This window comes from Prionailurus bengalensis, chromosome A1 (genome assembly GCF_016509475.1).
Source record: "Prionailurus bengalensis isolate Pbe53 chromosome A1, Fcat_Pben_1.1_paternal_pri, whole genome shotgun sequence".
Taxonomy (NCBI): domain Eukaryota; kingdom Metazoa; phylum Chordata; class Mammalia; order Carnivora; family Felidae; genus Prionailurus; species Prionailurus bengalensis.
Window position 1 is genome coordinate 46,409,580 of NC_057343.1, and position 26,161 is coordinate 46,435,740.

General features: G+C 33.1%; 1 protein-coding gene across 2 annotated transcripts in view; it reads right to left on the reverse strand.

Moving 5' to 3' along the window:
- DACH1 (dachshund family transcription factor 1) overlaps nucleotides 1–26,161 on the reverse strand; it is a 435,329-nt gene that overhangs the window by 17,997 nt on the left and 391,171 nt on the right. For both annotated transcript variants that reach the window (XM_043580344.1, XM_043580355.1), the window contains 3 exons: nucleotides 21,647–21,794; nucleotides 18,400–18,543; nucleotides 17,822–17,890 (listed from right to left, as the gene is read on the reverse strand). In XM_043580344.1, the coding sequence (XP_043436279.1) occupies nucleotides 17,822–17,890; nucleotides 18,400–18,543; nucleotides 21,647–21,794 (361 nt within the window). The remainder of the gene's footprint in view (nucleotides 1–17,821; nucleotides 17,891–18,399; nucleotides 18,544–21,646; nucleotides 21,795–26,161) is intronic.

The following is a 26,161-nucleotide window of genomic DNA, read 5'->3' on the forward strand; positions in this document are numbered from 1 at the left end:
TTATTACATTCACTATAATGGACAAAATTCAACGCTGAGTAATCCATCCTTTCTGACTGCCATTAAAAAAAAAAAGAAAGCTACTTTATGTTTTCTCTATTAAAAAAAAACTATTAGGTCATTCATTACAAATAAGGATGGTAGAGAAATGTATTAACTCAGTCATTTGAGCATTCTTTTCTTCCTAATGTTGCATTTGTTACTCTTTATAGTAACCTTTTCTTGGAGAGGTGACTTGACACTCTAAAAGAATGACAATATCAAGATTAAGCAAAGAGATTCTATATTTTCAACCTAAGGCTTTAATGGTGTCCAAAGCTGTATCTCTTGTCTGGTCCTCATGTTCAAACTACCTCATACCCACGCTCCAGCTTCACATTCACCTGGATGCTTACTTTACAACTCTATCTAAATGCCCCCAATGACCTGGATCTCTTTCCCTGATTACCTACTTCAAATTACAATCAAAAAGAATGAAATCTTGCCATTTGCAACTACGTGGATGAAACTGGCAGGCGTTATGCTAAGTGAAATTAGTCAGAGAAAGACAAAAATCATATGACTTCACTCATGTGTGGACTTTAAGAGACAAAACAGATGAATATAAGGGAAGGGAAGCGAAAATAATATAAAAACAGGGAGGGGGACAAAACAAAAGAGACTCATAAGTACGAATTACCAACCGCTGTTTCTGAAATCATGTTGTTTTCCCCTTGTCCTTCACTGCTCACTTCCTCTTATTCCTTGCACAACACCAGAACTCAAATTCTCATTACCTGACTTCTGAGTTCATTACATTCTTCTTTATTCTTATTCTAGACCAACACTTCCCATGCAATGTTTATACTGGACTTAGGACTTAATATGTTAATTTCAGATATAAAACAAAGGGGACAAGATTTTTTCATATTATTTTGCAGTAATCATACCAATGAAGAGCTTAACGAGAAAATTTATTTTCTTTTTCATTTATATTTTATTTATTTCAGATATAAAGCAAGGGGGACCAGGTGCAAAACAAAGGAAAACAGATAAATATGCCTAAATATTATTTAGGTATCTGTTTAACGCCATACTCAGAAGCAAGCATAATATTTATGTATCTTCCATTTGAGAAAATTATATAAAATATGTCAATAATATGGCTACTCAGAAGATTTAGACTTACATATGTAGACTTAAATGAACTGTTACCAATCACCCAATTGGAATTAATTGGTTTGTTTGTGTTGTGCAAGTACTTTTGTTTACATTTCAGAAGCACTAGATCAAAGCCGTACTTCTTTAGAAGAGAATGATAGATCTTTTATATCTTAAGGGAAAAACAATAAAATTTTCTAAATTTCAGGTTCAATCTGTTAAATTAATTTTAGGCCTTGAATACAGCTTCCCAAAAGTGTACTAGTGAGTCCTTATAAACAACAAAGTTAAAAATAAATCCTATTGGAAAAACTTCAAAGTATGACTACCTAGAATGTTTATAGAGTATGTTGGTTTTTAGATACAGAGACATACACGTAGGTATATGATTTGACCATATTTTGATTTGTTAAAGTGATTCCTGGTTTCCTATACAAATTTAATGTGTAAATATTTCATATTTCTATGTAACGAAAATTTGATTTTATTCCTACCACCCCTGAGCAATTCCTGGACACCCACAGCTTTATCAAAAAGTATTAACTCAATGCATATTTTACTAGAATTATTTATGTATCTCTGTATCTCACTAGATCAACTATCTAGAAACGATATCATGTGTTTTCATTTTTTAAATAGCCCCAGCACTAGGTGTATAAGCATTTGTTAAAGTGAATTGGTTACAACAGATAGATTTACCAAGAATTAGTTACCAGAGACCGTTTGCCAAAGTTCATTCCATGAAATATTATTTTTAATTCAATAAAAAGGTTTTGTAATCAGATGATTTTAGGAAATGCTAATTTGACTTTTAAGTGAAATATATCAACTTTAACACAGGACTTTTAGAGTCTTTAGAGTATTAAAAATGAACTTCAAAAATTCAAGAAGATATATATTTTTAAATGACATTCATTTTTCACACATGGCCATTTTTAAGTTTTATTTTCCCAAACTGTTCATGAGATGATTCTCAGAAGAAGACATTGGTATCAGTCTAGAAGCCATGTTGGAGGAGCATGTTCATCTATCGTTTTTCCATTCCATACTGTAGTGAAGATTTCATAGCAGTTACAGTGGTCAGAAGGGTTTTAAGAAGAGACAGGAGGTGACACGTATTTATCTTAAAGGGATGAGAATAGAAGTTCTAAGGTTTCATTAAGATTTAAATTTGTGATCTTGGAGTTTCCGTAACTTTCCTTGTTTGTATTCTGTATTTATTTACTGATTAGCCTAACCATATGAAAATGTGTACCTCCAGTTACTGGTTAGAGAGGGAGAAGACAAAAACCACAGTAGAGAAGAAACTGAAATTAAAATTAGCACAAAAAATGATTTAAAAATGTCTAGTTTTATATATTCATATGTTTGTCACATTGCTAACTCATTTCATTCAGAAATCATACATGCTGCAATAGTTAAAAACAATAATCAAAGTCATTGATTTCAAGGCTCAGTAATCTAAACTGTCATCGATCCATTAAATGTTGCTAAAATTGCATGTATACTTGGTTCCTAATATTACACCCTGAAGGTGTTAAAATATAAAAGCTTCGGAATAATGACATAAAATTTCAACACTTTGTTGGCTATAAAATTTAACATTAAAAAATAATTGGAAATGTTTTTGTATTTCCTTTGTTTTGTAAAAACAACTTGCAAAAGGAGCCTATTGAGTTGTGATAATTCACAGCCTTTCTATGTGAATTGCTGGGTTTAAAGAAATGTCTGTGTTCCAATTTTCTCACAAAGGAATAGAATCATATATTGAAATACCTTTCAAAGCAAGGCAACCAAGAACTGCGTTTGAGATCAAAATGGACAATTACACCAACTAAATATTTAATCATTAACTTAGAAATCAATTCATATGTGACTTAACAAAAACAAAACACAAAAATCTAGCTATACTGAAACTTAAGTCTATAAACATCCTAAAAATATTGACCTAATTTCGGTATGTTTATTTATAACCACTCAACCATTAGTTATCATAACATTTTTGCTATGTAGATAAATGCTATCAATATTTTTGGAATTAGTTGAGACTTTATCATGGATGTGATTTTATGAGATGAGAGAATGTGGAAACTAAGCTAAATCCTGTTCCCAGCTTTGTATCAAAATGAGATTTGATCACCTGTTAACATGAGAGCTCATATTCTTTAGTGTATTTACACTTTTGGATGGATAGTCTGTTGGGGATTGAGCCACCCCATTGAGTCTGTTGGGGACTGTTGATGATTTGACACGGGTAACTTTTCGAAAGCCAGTGCAATCAATCAATTCAGTGCAATGGATTCACTGCCTTCATTTGCTATATTAGTAGGTGTAACAAAAAGCAATAAGCCACTAGTTAAATTTTGCGTGCATTTTAAATCTTTTTTTTAAGTGTATTTAAGAGTGAGAGAGTGAGAGAGAGAGAGAGAGAGAGAGCACATGAGTGTGAGCAGGGGAGGAACAGAGAGAGAGGGAGAGACAGAATCCCAAGCAGGCTCCATGCTGTCAGCACAGAGCCCCATGCTGGGCTCAAAATAAGGAAGCAAACTGTGAGATCATGACCAAAGGTGAAATCAAGAGTCAAAGGCTCAAAGGACTGAGTCACCCAGGCACCCCTTGTCTGCATTTTAAAATCTCATTGTAGGACTTCTACAAATAGTGGAATAATACAACATGTAGAAATAGTGTTTTAGGGCCCTAGTTTGATTCTGCTACTGGTAACCCTTGGAAAGTTAGCGCAAATATATCACAAATCTCAACTATATCCCACTCAGAAAAAATAAGAATTATAAGAAATTCATTCCAAAAGATACATCATAAGCATATAAATGCCATGCCATTAACATTTTTCTTTTTATATACCATGTTTACTTCACTCTTTTCACTTATTGAGTCTTGGAGATATATTAACCAGAATTGTATTTCTTAGTGAAATATAGCCTATGAGCTATAGTATATAATTCATCAACCTTTTACATTGAAGTACCTTTTGCAATTCTTGAAATGTTTCTCATTCTAATAATTTAAGTAGTATAATTAGAATTTACAAAATAAATAATTGGGCATTTCTAATCCTTTGCAAATATCATACCAATTAAGTGCCCAACACAATGGGATTAATCTGAATTGCAAAAATTTGAAGAAACATGTGGGGAAGTGGGCCTCAAAATTCTATCTCAAAAGTATGTCGGAAATCAAAGCAGCTAGCGGAAGTCATCGCACTCAATCTAAAAAGCTTGGAGAGCTGTTCTCTTTACTTGAGACTTTTTTTTTTAAGCTTATTTATTTTAACAGAGAGCACATGCATGTGAGCAGGGGAGGGGCAGAGAGAGAGGAAGAGAGAGGATCCCTTGATCCTCACATACCAAACCCTGAGATCATGACCCGAGCCAAAATCAAGAGTCAGATGCTTAACCAACTATGCCACCCAGGAACCCCTCTTTACTTGTGACTTAAATGCTATTTTTAATTTTGTTTATGTGTTGACATAACCTGACATACTATGAATTTTTTTGGATTGAGATAACTTTTCTCTATTATCAAAGACCATAAATAAATATTTATCTTATTCAGACTTCCACAGCATTTAAAAAACCTATACTTTTACATAAAGTTCCCTCAGGAAAGAAATATGGTAGTACTGAGTTTATGGTCCTGCTTCAGCAACAGTTGGCTAGAACCCAGAACCATCTGTTGGGTTTTGCAGAGGAATATACTTTCTGTTCCCATTGTCTTACATCTAATCTTCTTCTCATTTGTGAATTTTTTCTCCATTCCTAACAGTTTATCTAGAGATAATGGCTCACTGAGACATTTCATTTAACATTGCTGGATAATTTATAAAAAGCAGTCAAAAGACTATGATAACTTGAAAGAAAATAGACCTAGAACTATATTAATCAGTAAAAGTCATTAAGAAAAAATAAAGACATTGAAATTATAATGATAAGTAAATATCATTTCATCATGAAAATCAAATAATTAGCTCTTAATCTGTTAATATGGGAATTTCATAAGTTAATATAACACCATAGTATGGAATCAAAGTTAAACACAGCAAACCTGATTATGTATGGGAATAATTTATGGTCTAAAATCTCCCCATCCAGTGCTCTTTCTCCCAGGGAGAAATAAATAAAGAGTGAGAGTCAGATCCAATAATTTGTAGCCATCATTCATGGTTTTATAGGTGTAATTAGTAAGCTTAAGTGGAGATTTACTATCTCTCGAGTATGATTATATATGAATTAGAAGAGTCTGAAGTTGCTCCACACTATATGAAAGTACAAACCATATTAAGAGAAATTTGCCAAAATATAATAAAAAATTAAGACACTCTAACACTTCCATCTTAAATGAGTCAAGAATAACTAGTTTATCTTTTATTTGATTTGCAAAGAGATAAATAATCATACTGAATATGTAGCTGCAAATAAATGTCCCCAAACCATATTATTTAAATTGACATAAATATTGAAATTCACACTCTGTCATGAATTTTTTAAATGCCTTGGAAAATCTGGTAAATATAATTTGCATTTTCCAGCTTAAAACATGCTAAAAGAAATAGCATGTGTCACATCTGGAAAAAAATCATTGGCTTAAAACAATCTTAAGATCCAAATCATGTTTATTTTTTTACCAAAATGAATACTATTGCAGGTATTATTACATTAAATTTGTACATAATGGTGAAAATAGCAAAGTCTTTTAGCATTTAGCCTCTACCAAGCACGTTCTAAGTTCTTTACATACATTAATTCACTTAATTCCATAACAACTCTGTGAGGTAGATATTATGATCATGGTCTATGTTTTACATATTAGAATGCCAAAAATCAAACGTTTAATTTACACACTCAGTGTTACACAGATAATAAACATCAGTGTGGTGATTTGAACCCAGGCAGTCTGAATCCAGAAACCATGCATCCATAATGTACCATGGACACATGACGTGTATGTGTAGCATGTGTTATGATACCAATAATAGAACAGGTCTTAGCAGTTAAAGTGAGTTACCAGGGTCACAACATTATCGAAGGGTAGTTTTGACAGTAGATTATGACTCTCATTCTACCACTGTTCTCCTAAAACTAAATCATCTAAATGTTAAATTTTAATCCTTAGAAATTAGTTATTTATAAATAAATTCTCAGAGTTAATGCTAGGGAAAATCTGTTTGGGCATTTCTTTTGTAACTGATTACTAATTATTTTTGTAACCTGGTGGATTTCCTTTTTCTTTTTATATTTGGGAAAACTTCATGAGAAACTGCAAAACATGAGAGAAGATGCAGGCCTAAGAAATGTCCATTGCCTAATGAAAATGCCTTTTTACCTCCCTAAAGATGATCCTGGAGGAAACCAAAGTCAATTTAATTGATTTTATCTCATTACTAAACTTTACGCGGAAAGAACCATATATTTGCATTTTGAATCTTAATCCTTATAAATTTATGCCACCCTCATTATCTGGCTTAACATTTAGCCACTCATAGCCACTTCATAAATTATCATGAGATAAAAAGATTGATGTCACGTAGGAGCAAGGCATATGGAGTCAAAAGGACTCAGATGTCCTGGTTCACATTTTGATTCCAAGCAATCCACTTTATGTTCATGGGCCTCAGTTTTCTCAAATATAAACTGGGCTTGTAGTAAGAGAAACAAATATAAGGTATGTGAGAAAGCTGTGGCCACCCAGGCGCCCCTCGCCTGCATTTTAAAATCTCATTGTAAGACTACAAAGCAAACATTGAATTGCCTTAGACAATGTTGACTGATGTTCTTCTTTGGAATATTCTGTATCACGGTTGCTTCAAAAAGGATAAATACCATTAACGAATCAGCAATTTCCCTTCCCTTATGTATTTTTACCTTCTGGGCTCTCTCCCCCCACACTCTTCCTGAGCTCTCATGAATATGTGCTCGTTGGCACTTGATGAGAGCTTGAATTTCATCCCTTCCAAGGCACCTCTCTTGGTCTTTGCTATGATCTCAGCTTGTGAGAGAAGAAACCCTTGCTGCAAATCCCAATCAGTCAGATTTAGAATAAAGTTGGAACTGTGGAGCTTCTGTCAGGAAACACTGTCAGTCTAGCAGTTGTTAATAATCGCAAGTGGGTTTTAATGGACTAATTTCTTTGAACCAGTTAAAATATTTTCAAGCAATGAACCATTTCCCAAACAATGAAACGGACTGATTTTTCTCATATATAAGAGAAAAATCTCGCCCACTATTTCAGCCATAAAAATAATAGTACCATTGAAAGAAATGATTGGGACTTTGTAAACCTTACTTTTAAAACCAAAGAGCTATATTCATTTATTCATTTACAAAATGCTTTGCCACCTTTCAGAAAGTGAAATTGGACTTCCTTTTTAAGTGTCACTGTTGTTGAAATGATACTGGATGTTAAAAAATGTGTTTGTTTTTCAGCTGTTGTAAGTCTAAAGAGATTTTTCGAATACTTCAATTATAAAAACATTTAAAACATACAAACTTGTGCAATTTTTATTTTAATGAAGATGAGAAGTTCATTAAAGAAGATAAATATTTCATTAGATGTTAAATAAAACAAAGAGATTTTTTGGCTTCTCTCAGCACAAAATTCCTTTGAAAGATTAATTAATACATGCAAATTATGCAAATTAGACCCATGCAAATATTTTATGAAGACAATTAAGGGAACCATTAATTACTGCTTTTTTTGCTTCAGTGAGATTCATTCATTTAATTTTAATTTCACTTTAACTGTTTTGATGTATAATCTTGCAGCTAAGAACTTTATCTTTCCTGGCGGGTCACTTAAACTTATAAATTTCATCAAGTGAGTGCACAGAAATCTGTAAAGATATTCTCTAGACTATGTTTAGTATCAAGAGAAATTTCTGACACAATGCACTCCCAGAAACAGGGAAACTGGAAGGGAATGTGAGCTCATTCTTGGACAAGGTTCAACTGCTGGAAAAGCAATTAATTTGCTTTGGCTGTGCTAATATAGGGGAATTAGAAAGTGTGACACAAGACAAATAGAAATAATTAGTTCTCCAAAATGATGTTCTCATTAATATGGTTCGAACAGTCGAAATAAAAAACATTATTGTGGCATGTCTGCATTCTGTCCCTAACCATGGGAGGTGGAATAATGCACCATAAGCATTTTTACATTTATAGTCTAAATGATGATGTTTTATTTTTTTAAAGAAGAATTTATAGCAAAGGGTGTTATATATCTTGAATATGTAAACATACACATGCTATCAAAATTGATGACATACTTTCCATCACCAGGTGTTTATGTACCAATTTTTTTATTTTGTGCATACAAATCCTGTAATTCAGTGAATAGACTTTAAAGTGAGGGTTCTTTTCTGTAACTTAAATATTTTCAGATAACTTTCCTAACTCCTGGATTATAAATAACATTTTTCAGAAAATAAAAATCTATTTATGTTCCACCTCAAAGAAATTACTGTGAATATTTATTAAAGGTTCTTTTAGAACTGGGCTACTTTTACTGTGGAAGGGTAGATACAAAGAGAGGAAGCAGGCTATGTGAATATGAACCACTGGAGTTAGTCCTCATTTATTTCTAAATGGTAACCTTCTTCAGCTTTAGTAGACTTTATACACACTTTCTCTTGTAACAATTGTCAATGAGCAAGTTAATTGGATATAATGGTCATTAACTCTTTCCTTTGGTAATAAAGGTAAAAAGACTGAAAGCAAAGAACTTATGTTAAATAAATTTTTCTTAAATCTGAAGATGAGAATATTCTGTCTAAAAAATAAGATATTAATGGAATGTATTGATCATAATGAAAACCCAATTTCTTCCACTGTCTAGTATTCATAATAATAAAAAGTATCATTAATAAAAATATATACAATATTAAACAGACAGAGGCTTATTTTTCTACCTATCCTCTGACATTTCTCTCATTCCTACAGCCACTCGCTGTTGGTACGGAACTACGAAAAGTTATAAGTGGACACACATCATCATCGACATTTGTTGAGCTTTTTACTATTAAATAAAAATAGTAAACCCACAGATCTTAAAATTAAAGTTTCTTTCTTACAAAGATAAGCTCATTTCATTCATCCTGAAATTCATAAATTCCGTACTTTCTATTGCTTAGTCCACACAGATGTATGTTATGCCTTCTAAATTAGGATCATTTGTGAATTTCATTGATATACTCTGTTTAACCACTGTTCCATATCACTAATTATGATGTTAAATCAAAATGGATCTAGCATTGATCTTTTGGGCTCCCTGCTAATATCTTTCTCAATTTCCATTTATCACTGTTCTTTGATTATGGTCTTCAGACAGTATTCAAGGCAAGCCACAAACACATTCATGAAAAAGCCAATTTAACTCAATTGTACTAGGCTAACCAAACACTATATTTTCTGTAAATAATTGGTCTGTTTCAATACTTAATTACAATTTAGTTGTAAAATGTCCTCTTTTTTTACCCTCTTTAAATCTCCAATTCTAATTAATTATTCCTGATATTCCCTATATCCCCTGAATTCTCATAGAAGCTACCATCTATTATACTACATTTACCAGGAAAAATTATGTCAACTATATTACAAACCAAGTCCAATCATTTTGCTTTAATTTAATCTGCATAATATTTGGGCAATGGAGTAAGATTTGAAATCACAAAACAAACACAGTTCAACACAAACATAATAATTAGAATCATGCTGTTGCCCATAAGAATGAAGAGTTTAGAAAGCTAGGTCTATGGACATAATATGTTGAAAATCCTTTCACGTAAGTAATAATTATAATGAACTATATCTTATTACTATTTTCAGCAACTTCATACTTAACTGCCCACTATGTCTCATTTCATGTATAGTTAGTTTATATTATTTAAGAAGCCATTACTAACAAAAACCGATAAAAGGCTTTCAGCATTTGGTGTTTAAACATAGCCCCCTGTGTTCAAAAACAAGATTTACTTTTTATACTTCTTAAAAGAATAAAAATGCTTCTACTGAAATTATAAGAAAACATTATCCTAAAATTTTATAAAATATCCCAATTCATGAATATGTCTGACACTTTCTATTTAATAACAATAACTCTGTCTAGTTAAATGAGTAGTTAACAATGACCTATGATAACTATGAAACAATAGTCTGTTTATTGGTTACAGCCTGCAATCAATATCAACTTTTGTTCAACTTAATCAATGCTGTCTCAAATTGATTAGCTGCATTGAAATGCTGCCAAACACCAGAAACCAGTGCCAAGAGACTAGAAGTAAATTTATTATTGTTTTCTGTTGTTCATAGTAATATAATTCTAATATTTATTTTTTAAGATCAAGAAAAATAGATGGAGGTGATCCTGATAGTGATTACATTATTTGTAAGTGCCTCAACAATAGTCAATATGCCATGCGAGCAGCAGAGTTTTGATGAACTTTCTCTTTTCCCCCCTTTTTCTTTTCATTCTTTTCTTTTTTCTTTTGTTTTCTTTTCCTTCCTTCCTTCCTTCCTCCCTCCCTCCCTCCCTTCCTTCCTTCTTTCCCTTTCCTTTCTTTTCCTTTCCTTTTTCCTTCCCTTCCCTTCATTCTTCTTTCTTTTTATGAAACCTTCCTCTGCCCTCTTTTAAGTTAAATAAAAACATCTTTAAATATGAAAAATTAGATTCCAAGAGCAATAATATTCTTATAAATTTCTACAAACACTCTACTGTGGGACAAAATCATTACATTATAAAGAACAATTTTCTGAAAAAAGAAAAGTAAATTACATAACAGAGTAATAATAGCTTCAGTGTTTATCAGCTACTTGCTAGGCACTATAAATATGTTAAATCATAATAATAAAATTCAATGTTAACAGTTAAGACTTAACTGTATGCGTACCCTTGCCCAGTATATGCTGAGTGCTTTACATAGATTATTTTATTTAATCCTTCTAAGGATCCCTCTGAGGTTAAGCAATTACTAAAGGAAAAAAGAAAATAGTGAGGTAGAGATTTGAATCTCATTCTCACTCCTAGCATTTCCTAATCGCTAGTTCTGTAGAGGTGCCTAGAAAGCCTGCACTTCTAAGTTAAACTTAAGGGTCTTTTTTTTAAGTATTAAAAATAGAAATGTGCATAAGAAAATTATATGAAATTAAATTTAAACAATACTTCCAAAAAGATTTTAGAAGTCCTAAGTTTAAGTAACTTTCAGTTAGGACCATTGGAGGGCAAAAGTCTTGGAATACCATTTAGTAACTCTGTTCAAACACATACAGCAAAAGGAAATGAACAGGTTCTCCAAATGTCTTATATTAAATCACAATTGGATTTGTGTCTGATTTTAAATTGATCTTAAGCTCATTGCATGCTATGTGGCAGGGATGTAGATAAATCTTTTATCTAAATATGATTAATTTCTTAGTATCTTATATTGCCTCTTTGCTTTCTTCACTTAGAGTGAGTTTTCCCCAGGGTGTCTGGAAGTGTCTATAAACATGGTATAGGCATAATGATGGATTAAAACTTAAAAACCTGGAAAATAAACTTTTTTTTCCTAATCGTGTATCATTCTCTAGTAGCTGTCAGTAGACTATTTTGAACCTCTTAAGCCATTAGCAGACAATGTGCTAACTATTCAAATTGGGTCACAGGATTGCAAGTGTTAATCCTGGAAGAGACAGAAGTGAGTTCAGACAGCAAGACATGGAGGATAGAACAAGGACTTTGGGGTCATAAACATGGATTCACATGTCTGTGACCTCACTAATTCATAGTGCAAATGTGAGAATGTTAATTAGCCACTATGAACTTTAGTTATCTCACCTCTAATGTTTACTTATTTATTTTGAGAGAGGGGGACAATGTGAGTGAGGGAGGGGCAGAGAGAGAGGGACAGAGCTCCACATGGGGTCCATCTCAGGAATCCTGAGATCATGACTGGAGCCAAAATCAAGAGTGGGGCACTTACTGACTGAGCCTCCAAGGCACCCCACTTAATTAATCTTTAAATTAGAATATATAGAAAGACTCAATAAATATCAGCTTCCATCCACGTCATTATTTTAATAAGCAAATACTTCCACTTACTATATAATATCCCTAAGTCTAAATGAAAGAACATGCATTACTAGGAAATTCATTGAGTGTTAAAACATTTGATTCAATTAAAAAAATTTTGATAAAAGATACAAATTCCACTCCTAAGAAAGATATGCATTATGATGCTTTGTAACTGTAAGTTGCTAAACAAATAATAATAATCATCACATATTTTAAAAGAGCAACAAAAGCACATTTTAGCAATCCTAACCTAAAACAATCAGGATGTGAAAAGCAACTGTACTGAGTTATATTCCCAACTCTGATTAACTCATGTTATAACCTGTAACAAGTATGTGCTCTCCCTAAGTCTCACTCTCCTTGTCTGCAAAATGAAGAGATTTAATTGATCTTTAAAGTCCGTTGCTAGAGCTAAGGCAATAAGCTCATGTAAATGTGCTTGGCATATCAGCCCTATTCCATAAATATTTGTTGAATAAATAAATAATTTTTAAATTATCTTCAAATATCTAGGAAGCAGAAAGGAGATATTTTTTTTTAATTGGAAAAAAAAAAGATTGTTAATGTGAAGGCCGGTCTTTTATGTCCTTTTATTGGAAGAATATTTGGTTTGCTATGATCTGAGATCAGTCAAAAAAAAAAAAAAGAATAAAAAGCCAAACAGTTCTGATTATGGCCATTGGATGTAAATAAAAGAGATGTACTTTCAAGTGAAGTCAAGATTTTGCAAGCATATATTCTAAGACATCAGAGGAACGAAGGTCCACATTTCCATTGATTTCACCAATTCATTTTTGGTTTACAAAGACAGGTTTTCTTAAATAAAAGAAGCCAAAGCTATTTGGAAAGTGAACCTTTCAGACTCTGGGAATGTATAAAAGACACAGGTAAAACAGCACTAATCCGTGATTCTAGAATGTTATAGTTTGTGTCTATATATTGATAACCTAAATAATTTATAGAGAAGATTTAATCATGTAAAATTATAAGAAGCATAAGATTAATGTATATTAAACAAAAGATAAAAGTATTATTTTAAAAATGTGACTATAGCATGTTAAATTAAATATAAATTTAAAATGGAAAAAAATGAGTGTAAGTGAATCTTCACAGAATCCAAATCTTCAGTCAAGTGTGCAAATAAGAAAGTAACATTACACATACAAGAAGCATAAACATACATACATACATACATACATACATACATACAAGAAGCATAAACACATCTTGTTAACTCAGCTATCAGGTATGAAAATTAATTCTGCCAGAATCTGTAATTCTGACTTTCCTAGTTTGAATTATACTATCCTTCATTTCCTCACATCAGTCTCTCCAACCAATGTCTGAAAAATGTCAGACATAATAGACATATTATAGACATGTCAGAATAATAAGGACCCTTGGCATCTACAAAATCAAACAGGTCCTAAGTCATCAGTGGTTGATACATTCCTTCACGATATAGCAAACACTCAACACTGTGAACATGGCACAAACATCTGATATACTCAGATACATATGTCAAGCATACAGGCACTAGGGGCACATTAGTCACCAAAATAGGCATTGTTCACATTCTGTTCAGCTACCTTCCAGAGAGGAAGAAGACCTTGAAAGAAGAACTACAAATGCACAGCAGGTTATTGTGGAGAAGAGAAAAGTAGGATAAGAATCTCAAAGAAGAGAAATTAGACGCCGGGGCCAGGGAGGTGCTGCAGGGCGGTGGTGGAGTCTGGGCAGGATTCCTGGAAGCTGCCACTTCTATAATGAGACTTCAAGGATAGGTAAGTAAACGCAAAGAGGAAGGAAACATGTCCCTGATAGGTGAAGAAAGATTTGGGACTTTCAGGAAATCGAAAAAACATGGGAGGATTTGAGGACGAGGGGAAAGAGTTATATCCAGTTTGGTGGGTGAGGGAGGGAAATGTGTGCTCTGCTCTTCCCTTACTATAAACTAAGGAGGATTCTGCATCGGACAGGCGAGGGCTTGGGTTCCCTAGGGAAGGAACACTGGACGGAGACAGGTTTGCAAGGGGTCACAATCCTTCAGGTTTTGTGCACTGGACCTTGAGGCCTCTGTCAGAACTTGGGGCAAATAAAAGTTGGATATTACCTGGAGCACTTAAGAGGTGCCTGAATGGGCTGGAGAGATATATTTTATCAATTGTCAAAACACATATGTTAAACCATTTAAGTGGGTGCCATTGCCTATAAAGAGAGATTAAAAAGAATTTAGCTGGAGAAAGCCATCATATTATAGATTTGGCTGCACACAGTGTGGGGATGGGTGGGGGCAGAAAGGGTTTTGGTGGATATTTATTAACTAGTCCAAAAAAGTGTTCAGTGAGTATTTATATGAACTTTGTCTACTCTGTATATTCAAAAGATCTTACAAAAAGCTTTAAAGTAAGATAAAATTTTCCAACACAAATCATGACATATAAATCTGTAAGACTCAAGGCATGAGAGTTAATCACCATGTAATTCAGCTCCTGAAACAAGTTGTTTTTTAAAATTTTTGATGTTCATTCTCTATCCATAACATCTCCACTAAACTCATGAATTTTGAGTTGCTTACGAGAAACACCAGCAATGAAGAATTTATCCCTGTGTAGCATGAGGTGATTTACTTTACATATCACAAGTAAATTACTTAGGGTCTCTTTGCTCAGGAATATCTTCCAAACATCTTTCTGGTTTCCTCCTCCCCTCTCGTTTATAGTTTTACAGAAATGGTGGTACTAAATGCCAATGAGGCAAGATTTAGTCTAATCCGAGGTGCTTATTTGGAGGTAATTACCTGGCACTCGAGCGGTATTTAAGTGCCCAACTGCTAGGTGACTAACTCTTGGGCCAAGCATGGCATTTCTTTATTGCCAGAATGTTAAAAATAAATACATGAGAAGCATAGAGAAATGTGGGTTTCCTTTGTCTTTCCTAATTAAGTTGAGTTTATTTTGGAACAGAGAATAATTTCACTTATGGTTGAACCAGGAGCAAGAAAGAATACAAAGAGTATTATAACACCTGGGCTTGGGGACACCAAGAAAGAGAAAGGCAAATGGAGTAAGAGACTAAGTTCGTGTCATTCTTATATTGTGAAGCACCAAGTGCTCACGGCCCCCCAAATGCATGACACAGACCATTTCACAAACTAGCAATGGGTTCCAAATTCTTTCTTTGCATTTCCTGTCGTTGTGCTTAAACTCAGAATTTAACTCAATTTTTTTTATATTTGATTTCTTCTGTTCACAGTTCATTTTGTTCTGTGTTCCTACCATATTAATCTAGTCTAAGGTGGTTTTTTTTGTTTGTTTTTGTTTTTTAAAAAAGCTTCAGAGGGCTAAATGAGCTTATTTAGCGAGATTAGAGTAGCAAAAGATGATCTCTTTGCTCTGCCTGGTATTTTAAATATCTGGGGTGGTACAACTGCTGTTGAAATACCTTTTTAGCAATTAAAATATAAAAATACAGATTCATCTATAATTTTTTATTACATTTGAGAAAAAAATCATATTATCTAATTAAAACCATGAATATTAGGTGTTTTGTTGAAAATGAATTGTGCTTTTGAACAGTATAATAAAACTATTAAATCTAAGGATAAGTATGATAAAAGTAGAGTATTATTGATTATTCACATTAGAATTCAGGAACACATATTTTTAATTGACCAGCTGAATGAATGAATGAGATGATTAAGATTTTATATTACAACTAAAGCAAAGCATTAAATAACTCCATAATCATTTATATTTGGCTTTATATTACTATGTATAATTGTCCTTCAAGTGTTTTATTGCCTTAATTATAAAGTTGTTTGAGCAGGTTTTCTTTGTTACTCAACTGAGAGCATTCTAGATAGCAAAAAGAAGGCAATTTATAATTTAAAATTTACTCAGAATAAGCAAATCACAATAGAAATTGAAAGTAGTCAATACTTCAACCTTATACAGCAAGACTTTATCCATGTTAAAGTGTATATTTGAATATATGTGAATTTTACAAATTCAAATTAATAGAATTATAGCCTAATTGATGACCAAAATATTACTTGTAGAAAATTCCTGGAATAAACATTATGTCAACCACGCAAAATGTTTAATCACTGCCTAATTGCTTCTTAACATTGACAACATATCTTCCATTAATGTGCAGGAATATATTCTATCATTTTTCTTGGATTGAGTTTGACAACTTTGAGGATTCTTTAGATACCAGATAATTTATATATCACATCTACCTGGAGACTCATGTGCTTTCTCAGACCACTTTGCCCATTAGCTAAGTTAGGACATGAGTGGTCTGTGAACACACAAATTAGGGCTGATATTTACATTGACCTTATTGAAGTTATCATTCCTGATAAAGAGGACTGGCTTTGATATTACTCATTGGTTAATATGTGTATGCAATTTTTAAGAGAGCTGCAACAGAAATCTTATGATTTTAATAAGATTATATGCATATACACGCACATAATTTTGCTGATATCCATAATGCTCTAAAAAATAAGACTTTCTTAAATGTACAATTGCATTAATCTTATATATACAAGGAGATATCTTGCAATAACATATGGTTCGATCCTCAGGATTTAAAACAATAATTATCATGGTTTTTGGTAAAACAAACATAGGCCAAAATATTCTTCAGGAATGCTTCTTCAATTTTCTGATTTTTACTTACTGCATATCTGATACTTTACAAAAGTATATTTCCTTTACTCTAAACCGAAAATGGCACATTTGTAGCTGATTAAGTAGCACAATTAATGTCACACAATATCCCCAAAATGATTGAGCTTAAAATGCAAAATAAAAGCAATTGGGAGGATTATAGCAGTTAATCATTTTAGGCTTCCCTTTGAAGAACCATCTTCATTTAAAATAGAAAACAAATATTCTTTTTACTGTTTAGTATTCATGTTGTTAGACTGAGTTTATTGCCTAGAATAGATGTTAGACTATAAATGTTACCTTCAGATTTTGTTCTTTCCTAATAGTGTGGTCTCGGCAATATACATATTTAGCTCTTCTGAGTGTTTAATACAACTCCCTTTAGTATTCTATATATGATTTTGCTCAGCATATTTGTGTTATTAAAATGTATATAATGGCATACAGAACATTCAGGAAATCCACAGAGGACTAAACAATCTTATTTATTGTTAACATTCAACCAGTCTATTTTGCATGTACCTTGCCGTATCTGTCACAAAAAAGAGAAGGAGAAATTTTCAAATTTAAGAACTACCTATTTGATTAACCCATGCTTTTATTCACAGAGTATAGAACTTATAAGCCTTTCCTGCATGAGATTGGCTTCAAGCATTCAATAAAACACATTTACTATGTCCAAGATTAAATCATACATTGTTTAAAATTAATTATTCCTTTTTAATTGCATTGTATAAACAGAAATGACCTGTTAATTTAAAGAAAATCTATCAGCACAAAATGAATTCACTCATATAAACAAGCAAGATGAACTTGACCTTGTTTGAACTTGTTTTGATGTGGCCCAGATGGTAGGCTACATGCTTGAATAGCAGGCTAAAGCTGAGGAAAAACTCATATAGCAAGATCTAGATTTATAGCCTTTTGCAAATTCCTACCTTGTATTGTCCTCTCAGCATCTGTTCTGCTGCCACTGCGGTCAGCCTCTATCTCTGGGGTCAGAGAGTCTAAAAGCACAGAAAGGTAAGAGTGACACATATTTCATTTGATTCTATTGTCCTTTAAAAAAAGAGCAACCTGTTACTTTGGTGCTGAATTAAAATTACATAAATCTGTGTCATCTTGTAACGGTTGAACAAAGACCATAACCATAAGAATCATCGAAATATTTGAATAGATAAATAAGTACCGCAAAATTGTTCATAACAGGGGATAGGGAGTGGGAAGTGCTCAGATTAATATTTTAGCCTATTTCAGTAGAGACAGGTTTGGTTAAACAGAAAAGCAAGGTCAGGTCCCAGATACTGAAGTTAAGTAACAAGACAGTAAAGGCACCTATGAAATAAAGCATTTGTCCAACACATGTGACTACTTCCCACCAGGCTCTCAGCTACAAGCACAGTTTACGGAAGCACTAGACATAGAAAAATATGAAACCACAAACACAGGTTTAACTTGTCTTTTGAGCACTAAAAATTAAAGTTAGTTAGCCATGCATAAAGATGCACCCTCTTACCATTTAAGACCCTGAGACTGTCTGTAGAAGCTGCCTGCTTTAGTGTTTGTTCTGCTTGCTCACGCCGTTTGGTCTCAAATTCAAGTGCTTCCTGTAATTTTCTCTTTGCCTTCTTCTCCTTCTTTAGCCTCTTTTGGACTATGGCTAGAAAAGAGTGTATATTATATTTAAAAAATGTTTTTGCAATGTTCAAACTTACAAATGATCTATGTTTTTCATCTATGTATGTATGTGTGTGTGTGTGTGTGTGTACACACGCGCACACACACACACACACACACACACACACACATTTTCCCCCCTGCTGGGCTGAGTCTACTTATGCAGAGAAAGTTCAAAAAATTCCACCTTGTTCTAAACTAAATCCCAGTGAATATCCAAGGAGGCCAATTTTTATGTAGCTTTGTACTATTATATTATGAAGATACCTTTATTGTCATCAGTTGGGACAGATTTAAAGAGAAATTAATGTTAGTAATTATTTATATACACTGATAAAGGAAGCCTGATTAAATTCTGTGGATTAGTCTCTGCCCTTGAATCAGAATAGTCAGAGTAGTTAGAATAATGCCAACCTTTATAAGCATGCCTCCTTTATGAAGCACCATTTTTTGGACAGCAAATGGAGCATTTCCCCTATAGTTGTTTGCAAAACAGTTAAGAATTTTTCCTTGAAATTAAAAAAAATGCAATAAATATTATTGCATATAATGAGCTAAATACTCTTAATTATTAACATATAAGCAGTCTTTTGGTGAGATGAAGCTATTATAATTTTCTCAGAGATATCAATAATTTCTTTAAAGCGAATTTATATGCACTATAACATATTTTAAGCAAATTATATTTTATTCTGCGAAATCTGGTGGAGAATAAAACCTCACTATTATAATAATAATGTGCTACTGCTGACAATAATGTAGTATTTATATAAAAAAGGAGATTACGATACAAAAAGTTAATTATGATACATCTTTTCCTACTGGACAATTTAAATATTTGTATATAATATGTAATCAATAAATGGTAACAGATAAACGATGTTCATAAAGTGTATGTTAACTATACTTTCAGTATGATAATTGTTTCAGTTTTTACAATTTACATAAGGTAGGCAGTCAGCATATGGGGGGCATGCAAATGTTTTTCTTTAGAATATATATATACATATATATGTATATATTTTTTTTTGCTGGTTGATAAACATTGTGGATATGAATATGACAGAATCAGTATGAGAAAATCCTTCTGGTAGAATTAATCATAAGGAGTAGTCATTCCAAGTTTGCTTTTTGATTTCTTACTGATGATTAAAGAATAACATTCTTATTTAATACAGTATTTAGTGTGAAAGTGGGGTGCCTGGGTGGCACAGTCGGTTGTGTCTGACTTCGGCTCATGTCATGACCTCATGGTTTGTGAGTTCAAGCCCCACTTCGGGCTCTGTACTGACAGCTTGGAGCCTGCTTTGGATTCTGTGTGTGTGTGTGTCTCTCTCTGTCTGACACTCCCCTGCTAGCACTCTGTCTTTGTCTCTGTCTCAAAAATAAATAAACGTTGAAAAAATAATTTAAAAAATAGTGTGAAAACCATATTAACAAAATCATTTGCCTACTATGTCCCTTTCTGAAGATGACTGGTTTTTTTTGAAAAGAAACAGTAATTTCTGAATTATTTATTTAGATTGTACATTTCCATGGCACTAAAAGCTCAATACCCAGTGCCTTGCCATTGACTGCTTACTGTTTTCTCCTCTGTGATTGAACCAAACGATATCGCCATGTTCTCTCTTCAGCGTAGTACACTGCTTCAACAGATACATTTACAATAGACAAATATTGATAGATATTACCTTTAATTTATTGTTCACAATTAATTAAATGGGAGGTTCATGAGGTGATCTGTGAAATGTTTTGCCCTCTAGTGGTTAAAGAAAAAAATCAAGATAAAGCCTCCAACAGATTTGAACCAATAAAATTCTGAAGTTCTCTCAAGTAACCAAAAGATTACTTTAGGAATTCAAGGATCTACCTTTAAGTCTTGTCAAAAGAAGAAGAAGAAGAAGAAGAAGAAGAAGAAGAAGAAGAAGAAGAGGAGGAGGAGGAAGAAGAAAAAAAGAAAAAAAGAAAAAAAATTCTCCAGGTGAGAACAAAATCAAGACATGGCTATTTCATGGAAGATTAACTTTTTGACCAATCTTCATTATTCACATAGAACACATCCCATTATCAATGTTTATCATGTCCTGATTACTTTAGTACCTAAATCTATATGAAACCACATTATCTAGAAGTGTGCTGTACATGTGCAGTGATGGCTTCCCAAATCAGCCTCATCCCAGGAACCCACTAGATATTGCTTCATAGTAGCAAATGAAAACAACCTACTAAGTCCTGCTGGTTTGAAAGACAAAACAGAAACAATGATTTTCAAATAACAGTGTCAAACATATAGAAGGAGAATACATGGAATATTTATATTGGATACTTATTAAATGAGAGAAAAGTTGCTCTCCCTCTGGCATAGTTAAGATAATCTTATAGTTGAGGCAAAGGGAAAGTTGGTTATAAAAAAAATATTCTTAATCTCACAAATAATATAAACACCCACATATGAATGACCTTCAAAATTATCTGTACATGTGCTGTAAAGTGTGTTAGAAGAAGGAATTCATAAATTGATAATATTATTTTTACCCAATAAAAATTCATATTGGTTTATACATTAATGTGTACTTGACCTTGTTGGATGAAAACGAGCCATTCAGAGAGAAAATTATACAAACACTCAACTTTGGTCATTTGTTCAGATATTCATCAGTCTTCAATTTCAGTTGATAAATATCTTACTAAATCTTCTTCGCTTGAATAGTCAGTATTTCCTATTTTAGCTTTGTGACTTAACTCTTAAGTTTTTCAAATGGCAATGGTAAATAAATACAAAAATTTCTTCATGGCTGTCATCAGAGCTCATTCTTATCTTACTTGTTAAGCTCTAGGAGCAATAAAAATTATGTGATTAATGATGAAATATATTTCAATTCCCTGAGGTATGAACAGAAGAGAAACCGTGTACTCTGGGGAAGAAAAAAAATACAATGAGCCCAGGATTCAAATCCTGCTGTGAACTTCAGCGATAGTAAATTAACAAAAAAGCTATATCGTCTCACAGTAAATCACTAAACATAAGTTTGTTCTCTTAAATATTGTATATAAAGTATTAGACTTATTTGGAAGTTTAAATATACCTCTATTCTTTTGTTCCATAGCCAACTGCTTCTCAAGTGTTTCCCTTAATTCTCTTTCCCTTAAAAAATCCATCTTCAGCTCCGTTTTTTCCAGTTGGACTTGTTTTTCTTGAGCTCTGGCATTATCTATGGCAACTTTCAAGAGCCCCTGTACAAAGAAGGCATTCAGAATTGTAATATTTTGGTGCATAGCACATTTCATTCGTTACTAAAAGCATCTTTAAAAAAGAACCAGCTTATCAAATTCTTTCATTCTTGTACATTCACTCTGCATTCTCTAGGACAAGTACTGTAACTAAAGCACAAAACTTCTGAATCTAATTAAATTGTATTAGGAAGACAAATGTTTTTGCCATGCAGGTTCAATTGCTTCTAATTAGAATATCCAGATCTAAAGCTAAATGAGGGCAGCACATAAGCATGCTAAAAAATAAGAACTGAGAAATGATGATCCAACGTGGTTTACACAGTCCCAAGTGATCCTAGCAGTGCCCACCTATCTCTTGGAGCTCCTTCTCCACCATTCCCTATTGAGATTATACTGGACACGATGCTTACCTTTGGTTTCTGCACCAGGGATTTGCTCTTTCTGTTCTCTTCCTGAATGCTTTTCCTCCCACTTTTTGCATGGCTTATGGCCTCACTTCATCTCACCTCTGTGTAGTTGCCAGTCAGGAAAGGCCTTTCCTCATCACCCTATTTGGATTGGCCTTCCAACCCATCTCGTTATTCTCTCCTTAGAACTCTTCATATAATTTATTATTATGTAATACTCTCATGTATGTATTCGTTTACTGCTTTATGCCGTGTCTCTTCCACTAACATGTAAACTCTCTGAAGCAGGGACATTTTCTTTCACTTAGTACTATGTTCCTAGGGCCCAGAGAGTGCCTACTATATAGGAGATTCCAAAAATTTGATGAATAGAAATTATAATACTAGTATATTTTTCTTGACATAAAATACATGCAAGGGATCCAAAACCCAGTGTTTAATAGTGCATTGTTTTTAAAAAGTCATTTAAAATGGTTATAATAAATTGAGAATAACTTTTAGGGGACTATTTGACATTATAACTCAAGAGTATATGGTAAAGTATTTATACAACTGAAAATGGAATCTCATATATACATATACGCATATACATAAGAGATATATAAGTTGATTTACTCTTTGATAATTAAAAATTTAGTCATATTCTGAGATTCTTGAAAATGAGATTATGAAAACATATTAAAAAGTATTCTGCATGTGTTCTCCCCCAATATCCTTTAGAAAATTATTAGTAAACATTAGAGCTAAAATTTCTATGCTTATCACCTAGGCAATACAAAAATGCCTTTTTGAAGTAGCAGATATTTTTGTCTTGGTCTGTGAACACCAGCGACTAAAATTTTCAACTGAAATTATAAATGAAATAGAAGTTGGTTCTATTTTGTACATCTGATCTAGGATATGACCCCCTCTTGCAAGAGACAACATAAGCAGTCTGAATCTGGAATTTCAACTCTGGTTTGACTTGTTAGCCCAATAGATTAGCTCATCAACCTTCAGATCAGCTCACCAACATAGCATTATCATAAGCCATTTCATTCTCATTTCAAGCACATATAAATTATTTCATGTCCGTTATACCTGATCCTGAATTTCCTGGTATAATTCTTGTGACATGAAACAAGCTGGAGGGTTTCTACATGGCTGTTTGCCCCTCCCTACTCTTTTGTTTTTAACAATAAAACATAGCTGCTAAGGAAACTGCCATCTTAACTCAATTCAGCAACATTCCTGTGTATGTTTCTTCTTCATCAGGAACAAACAATTAGTAACAAATGAAAGAGATCATTACATCAAGTGCCCTTTTAGATCACCCCAATTAAAACTTTAGTTTAGCTGTATTTTAATTCTAAGATACCAAATTCTAATTTTCTGCTCTGATTGCTCTTGTTGACTTATCTTTGAAAGATGTACTCTCTGTGCAATGTCTAGAGATTATTTAGCAAGATGCCAATGTTGGCACCACTTAATGTGTTGATTGGTTGTATTATCAGTAGCTGTTTAAAATAAATTACTATTAAACTATTATTGTCCTTGGCTGACAAAACACAATATTTTGGTGTTCTTTAAATATGAAACAATCATTATGAATAAACATGTTGAATAATCTTAAACTGTAACTCTAATTTGTGTAATTTTATATTAATATTTGTTGTAATGTATGAAGTTGCTAAGAGCATTTATGTTTACTGTTTTCTTTTGTTACAGTTGCCGCTAATGTCCCTAATGGTAATACATTACCTATTCCTGCTGATTATGTCTGAAAAATACTAGCTTTAAGATCCAATACCCTCCAGGGACTACTTACAAGCTATATAAAATTAAGTTTCATTTTTAGACTTTAAATCAGTGCGTATCAGTAGGAGTCCAGTGTGAACAAAAATCTGCGCTAGAGCCAAACTGGTACATATGCAAAAATATGTTATTGCTTGTGACAGCTTTGCTGCAAAAAATACAGAAAACCGATTAAATTTCAGTGCAGCAGGGGGCTGGGAAAGCAATAGCAAGTAGTGTTCACAACATCTACAAATCATTAGGACACCATTTTAACCATCAGTGATAATAGTACTTTCAGATTTGTGTAACTTCTGTAAATTTTCCAGGTAGATTATATGCAAAGGTCACACTAAATGCTGAGTCTCACGTGGACATGCAGTATTGAGCAAAATTCTGTGATGACAATTCTGTGATGATGAATTACAGCAAAACACACAAGGTTTAAGACATGAATTTTTCTCCAGGAGGAGGTCAGTTATGATGTTGGACAATGACAATTCTAAAGAAACGCATTTCAAGTTTACTCTATGGCACAACAATTATAAGAGACAATGGTTGTTTGGCCTCAAATTTCTTTCTCACGAGGCATGGCTGTTGTCATATACATACATATTTTCTCTTCTAGAATGATCTATCTTGTGAATTCGATTATTTTAAGCATTTTCCAGAGAATGAGTCTTATATATTCCTTTTCAGAAGGGCATTGTAATTGATCTAGCATTTTTTCAACTATTTTTATAACCTAAAAGTACAAATATCTGCTTGTATAAGAGAACCTACAGTAATACTGATAGGAAGGAAACATTTCTTAATCTACTATTTAGATCCTAGAGAAAAGCTTCCTTCACCATGTTTGTTTTTTATACAAAAATTGTTTCAGAATCAGATGGTATCAGAATCAAAGTTCTTTGAGTGTCACTGGAATTAATGTGACAAAATTCCGCTCAATAATGCATTGCCTCTAATGAGAGTAAACATCCTAGTTGAAGGGGATTTTAGTGATTGCCCATTCTAATTAAAGCTTTTTGAAGTTGAAAAAAAAAAAAAACAAGGTCCAGATAAAACAGATGATTTGTCTAAAATCCCAAACTAGTAAATTGACTATGCTTAGATCAGAACTCTCAAGCTTATTTAAACCTTTTTTTTTTTTCCTTTTAGTGTTTCTTTCCAGGATGAGAAAGAGGAGTGTTCTTAGAAACCAGGAAATTTTGTACACAAACAAATATATAAAAGAACAGTGTCAACCAATACATTTTGACAGAAGCTCTTATAACAAGAGATATAACTATACTTGGTTTAACATGGTTACTGTTCTCCAAAGTCAGTCAATAACAGACACTCCCTCAAAAGCACTTCCAGGTATAAAACCCATCTTGTGATTATTTGATCGTGTATGGCAATGTGGCAACATGGGCTCTGTTATTATCCTACCCATGTTTAAATCCAGACTCCATCACTATTGTATGGCCTTGATCAAAAAACTTGTCTGCCTCCATTTACTCATCTGTAACATGGAGCTAATAATGAGATCCACTGTGTGGGATTATAAAGATGATTCAATGTAATATCATATAGAGTTCGCATAGTGATGAACTGTGGACATGGTGATTTATAGTAAGAAAGATATATTTGGTCTTCATCTCAATCCTGGCACAGAGGTCCTACAATGGGTGGAATTTCCTAAGTGAAAAGAGCAAAAAGGTGAAAAGGGTGTGTTTTGTTATTCACAATAAGCCCTTCTCAACTACACCAGAGTTCATTTTAACCAGGTGACTTTTGGAAAGCCCTAAGGACTTAGGCTGGTTGACAGGGGAACTAACTCTGTGATTAGAGGGATGGAACTTTCAGCCACACCCCCCTGATCTGTGGGAGGACAGAAGGGCTCTAAGTTGAATTAATCAAGAATGTGGGTGATTTAATCAATCACACCAACATAATGGAAACTCTATGAAAACTCAAAAGAGTTCCAAAAGTGCTCAAAGAGCTTCTAGGTTGGTCAACATCTGGAGGTACTGGGGAGGTGGTGTGCTCAGAGAAAGCATGAGAGCTCGGCACCCCTTCCCACATACCATGCCTTATGGTCTTCCATCTGACTGTACCTGAGTTATGTCCCTTGATAGCAAACTGGTAATCTAGTAAGGAAGATGTTTTCCTGAGATCTGTGAACCGCTCTAGCTAATTAAT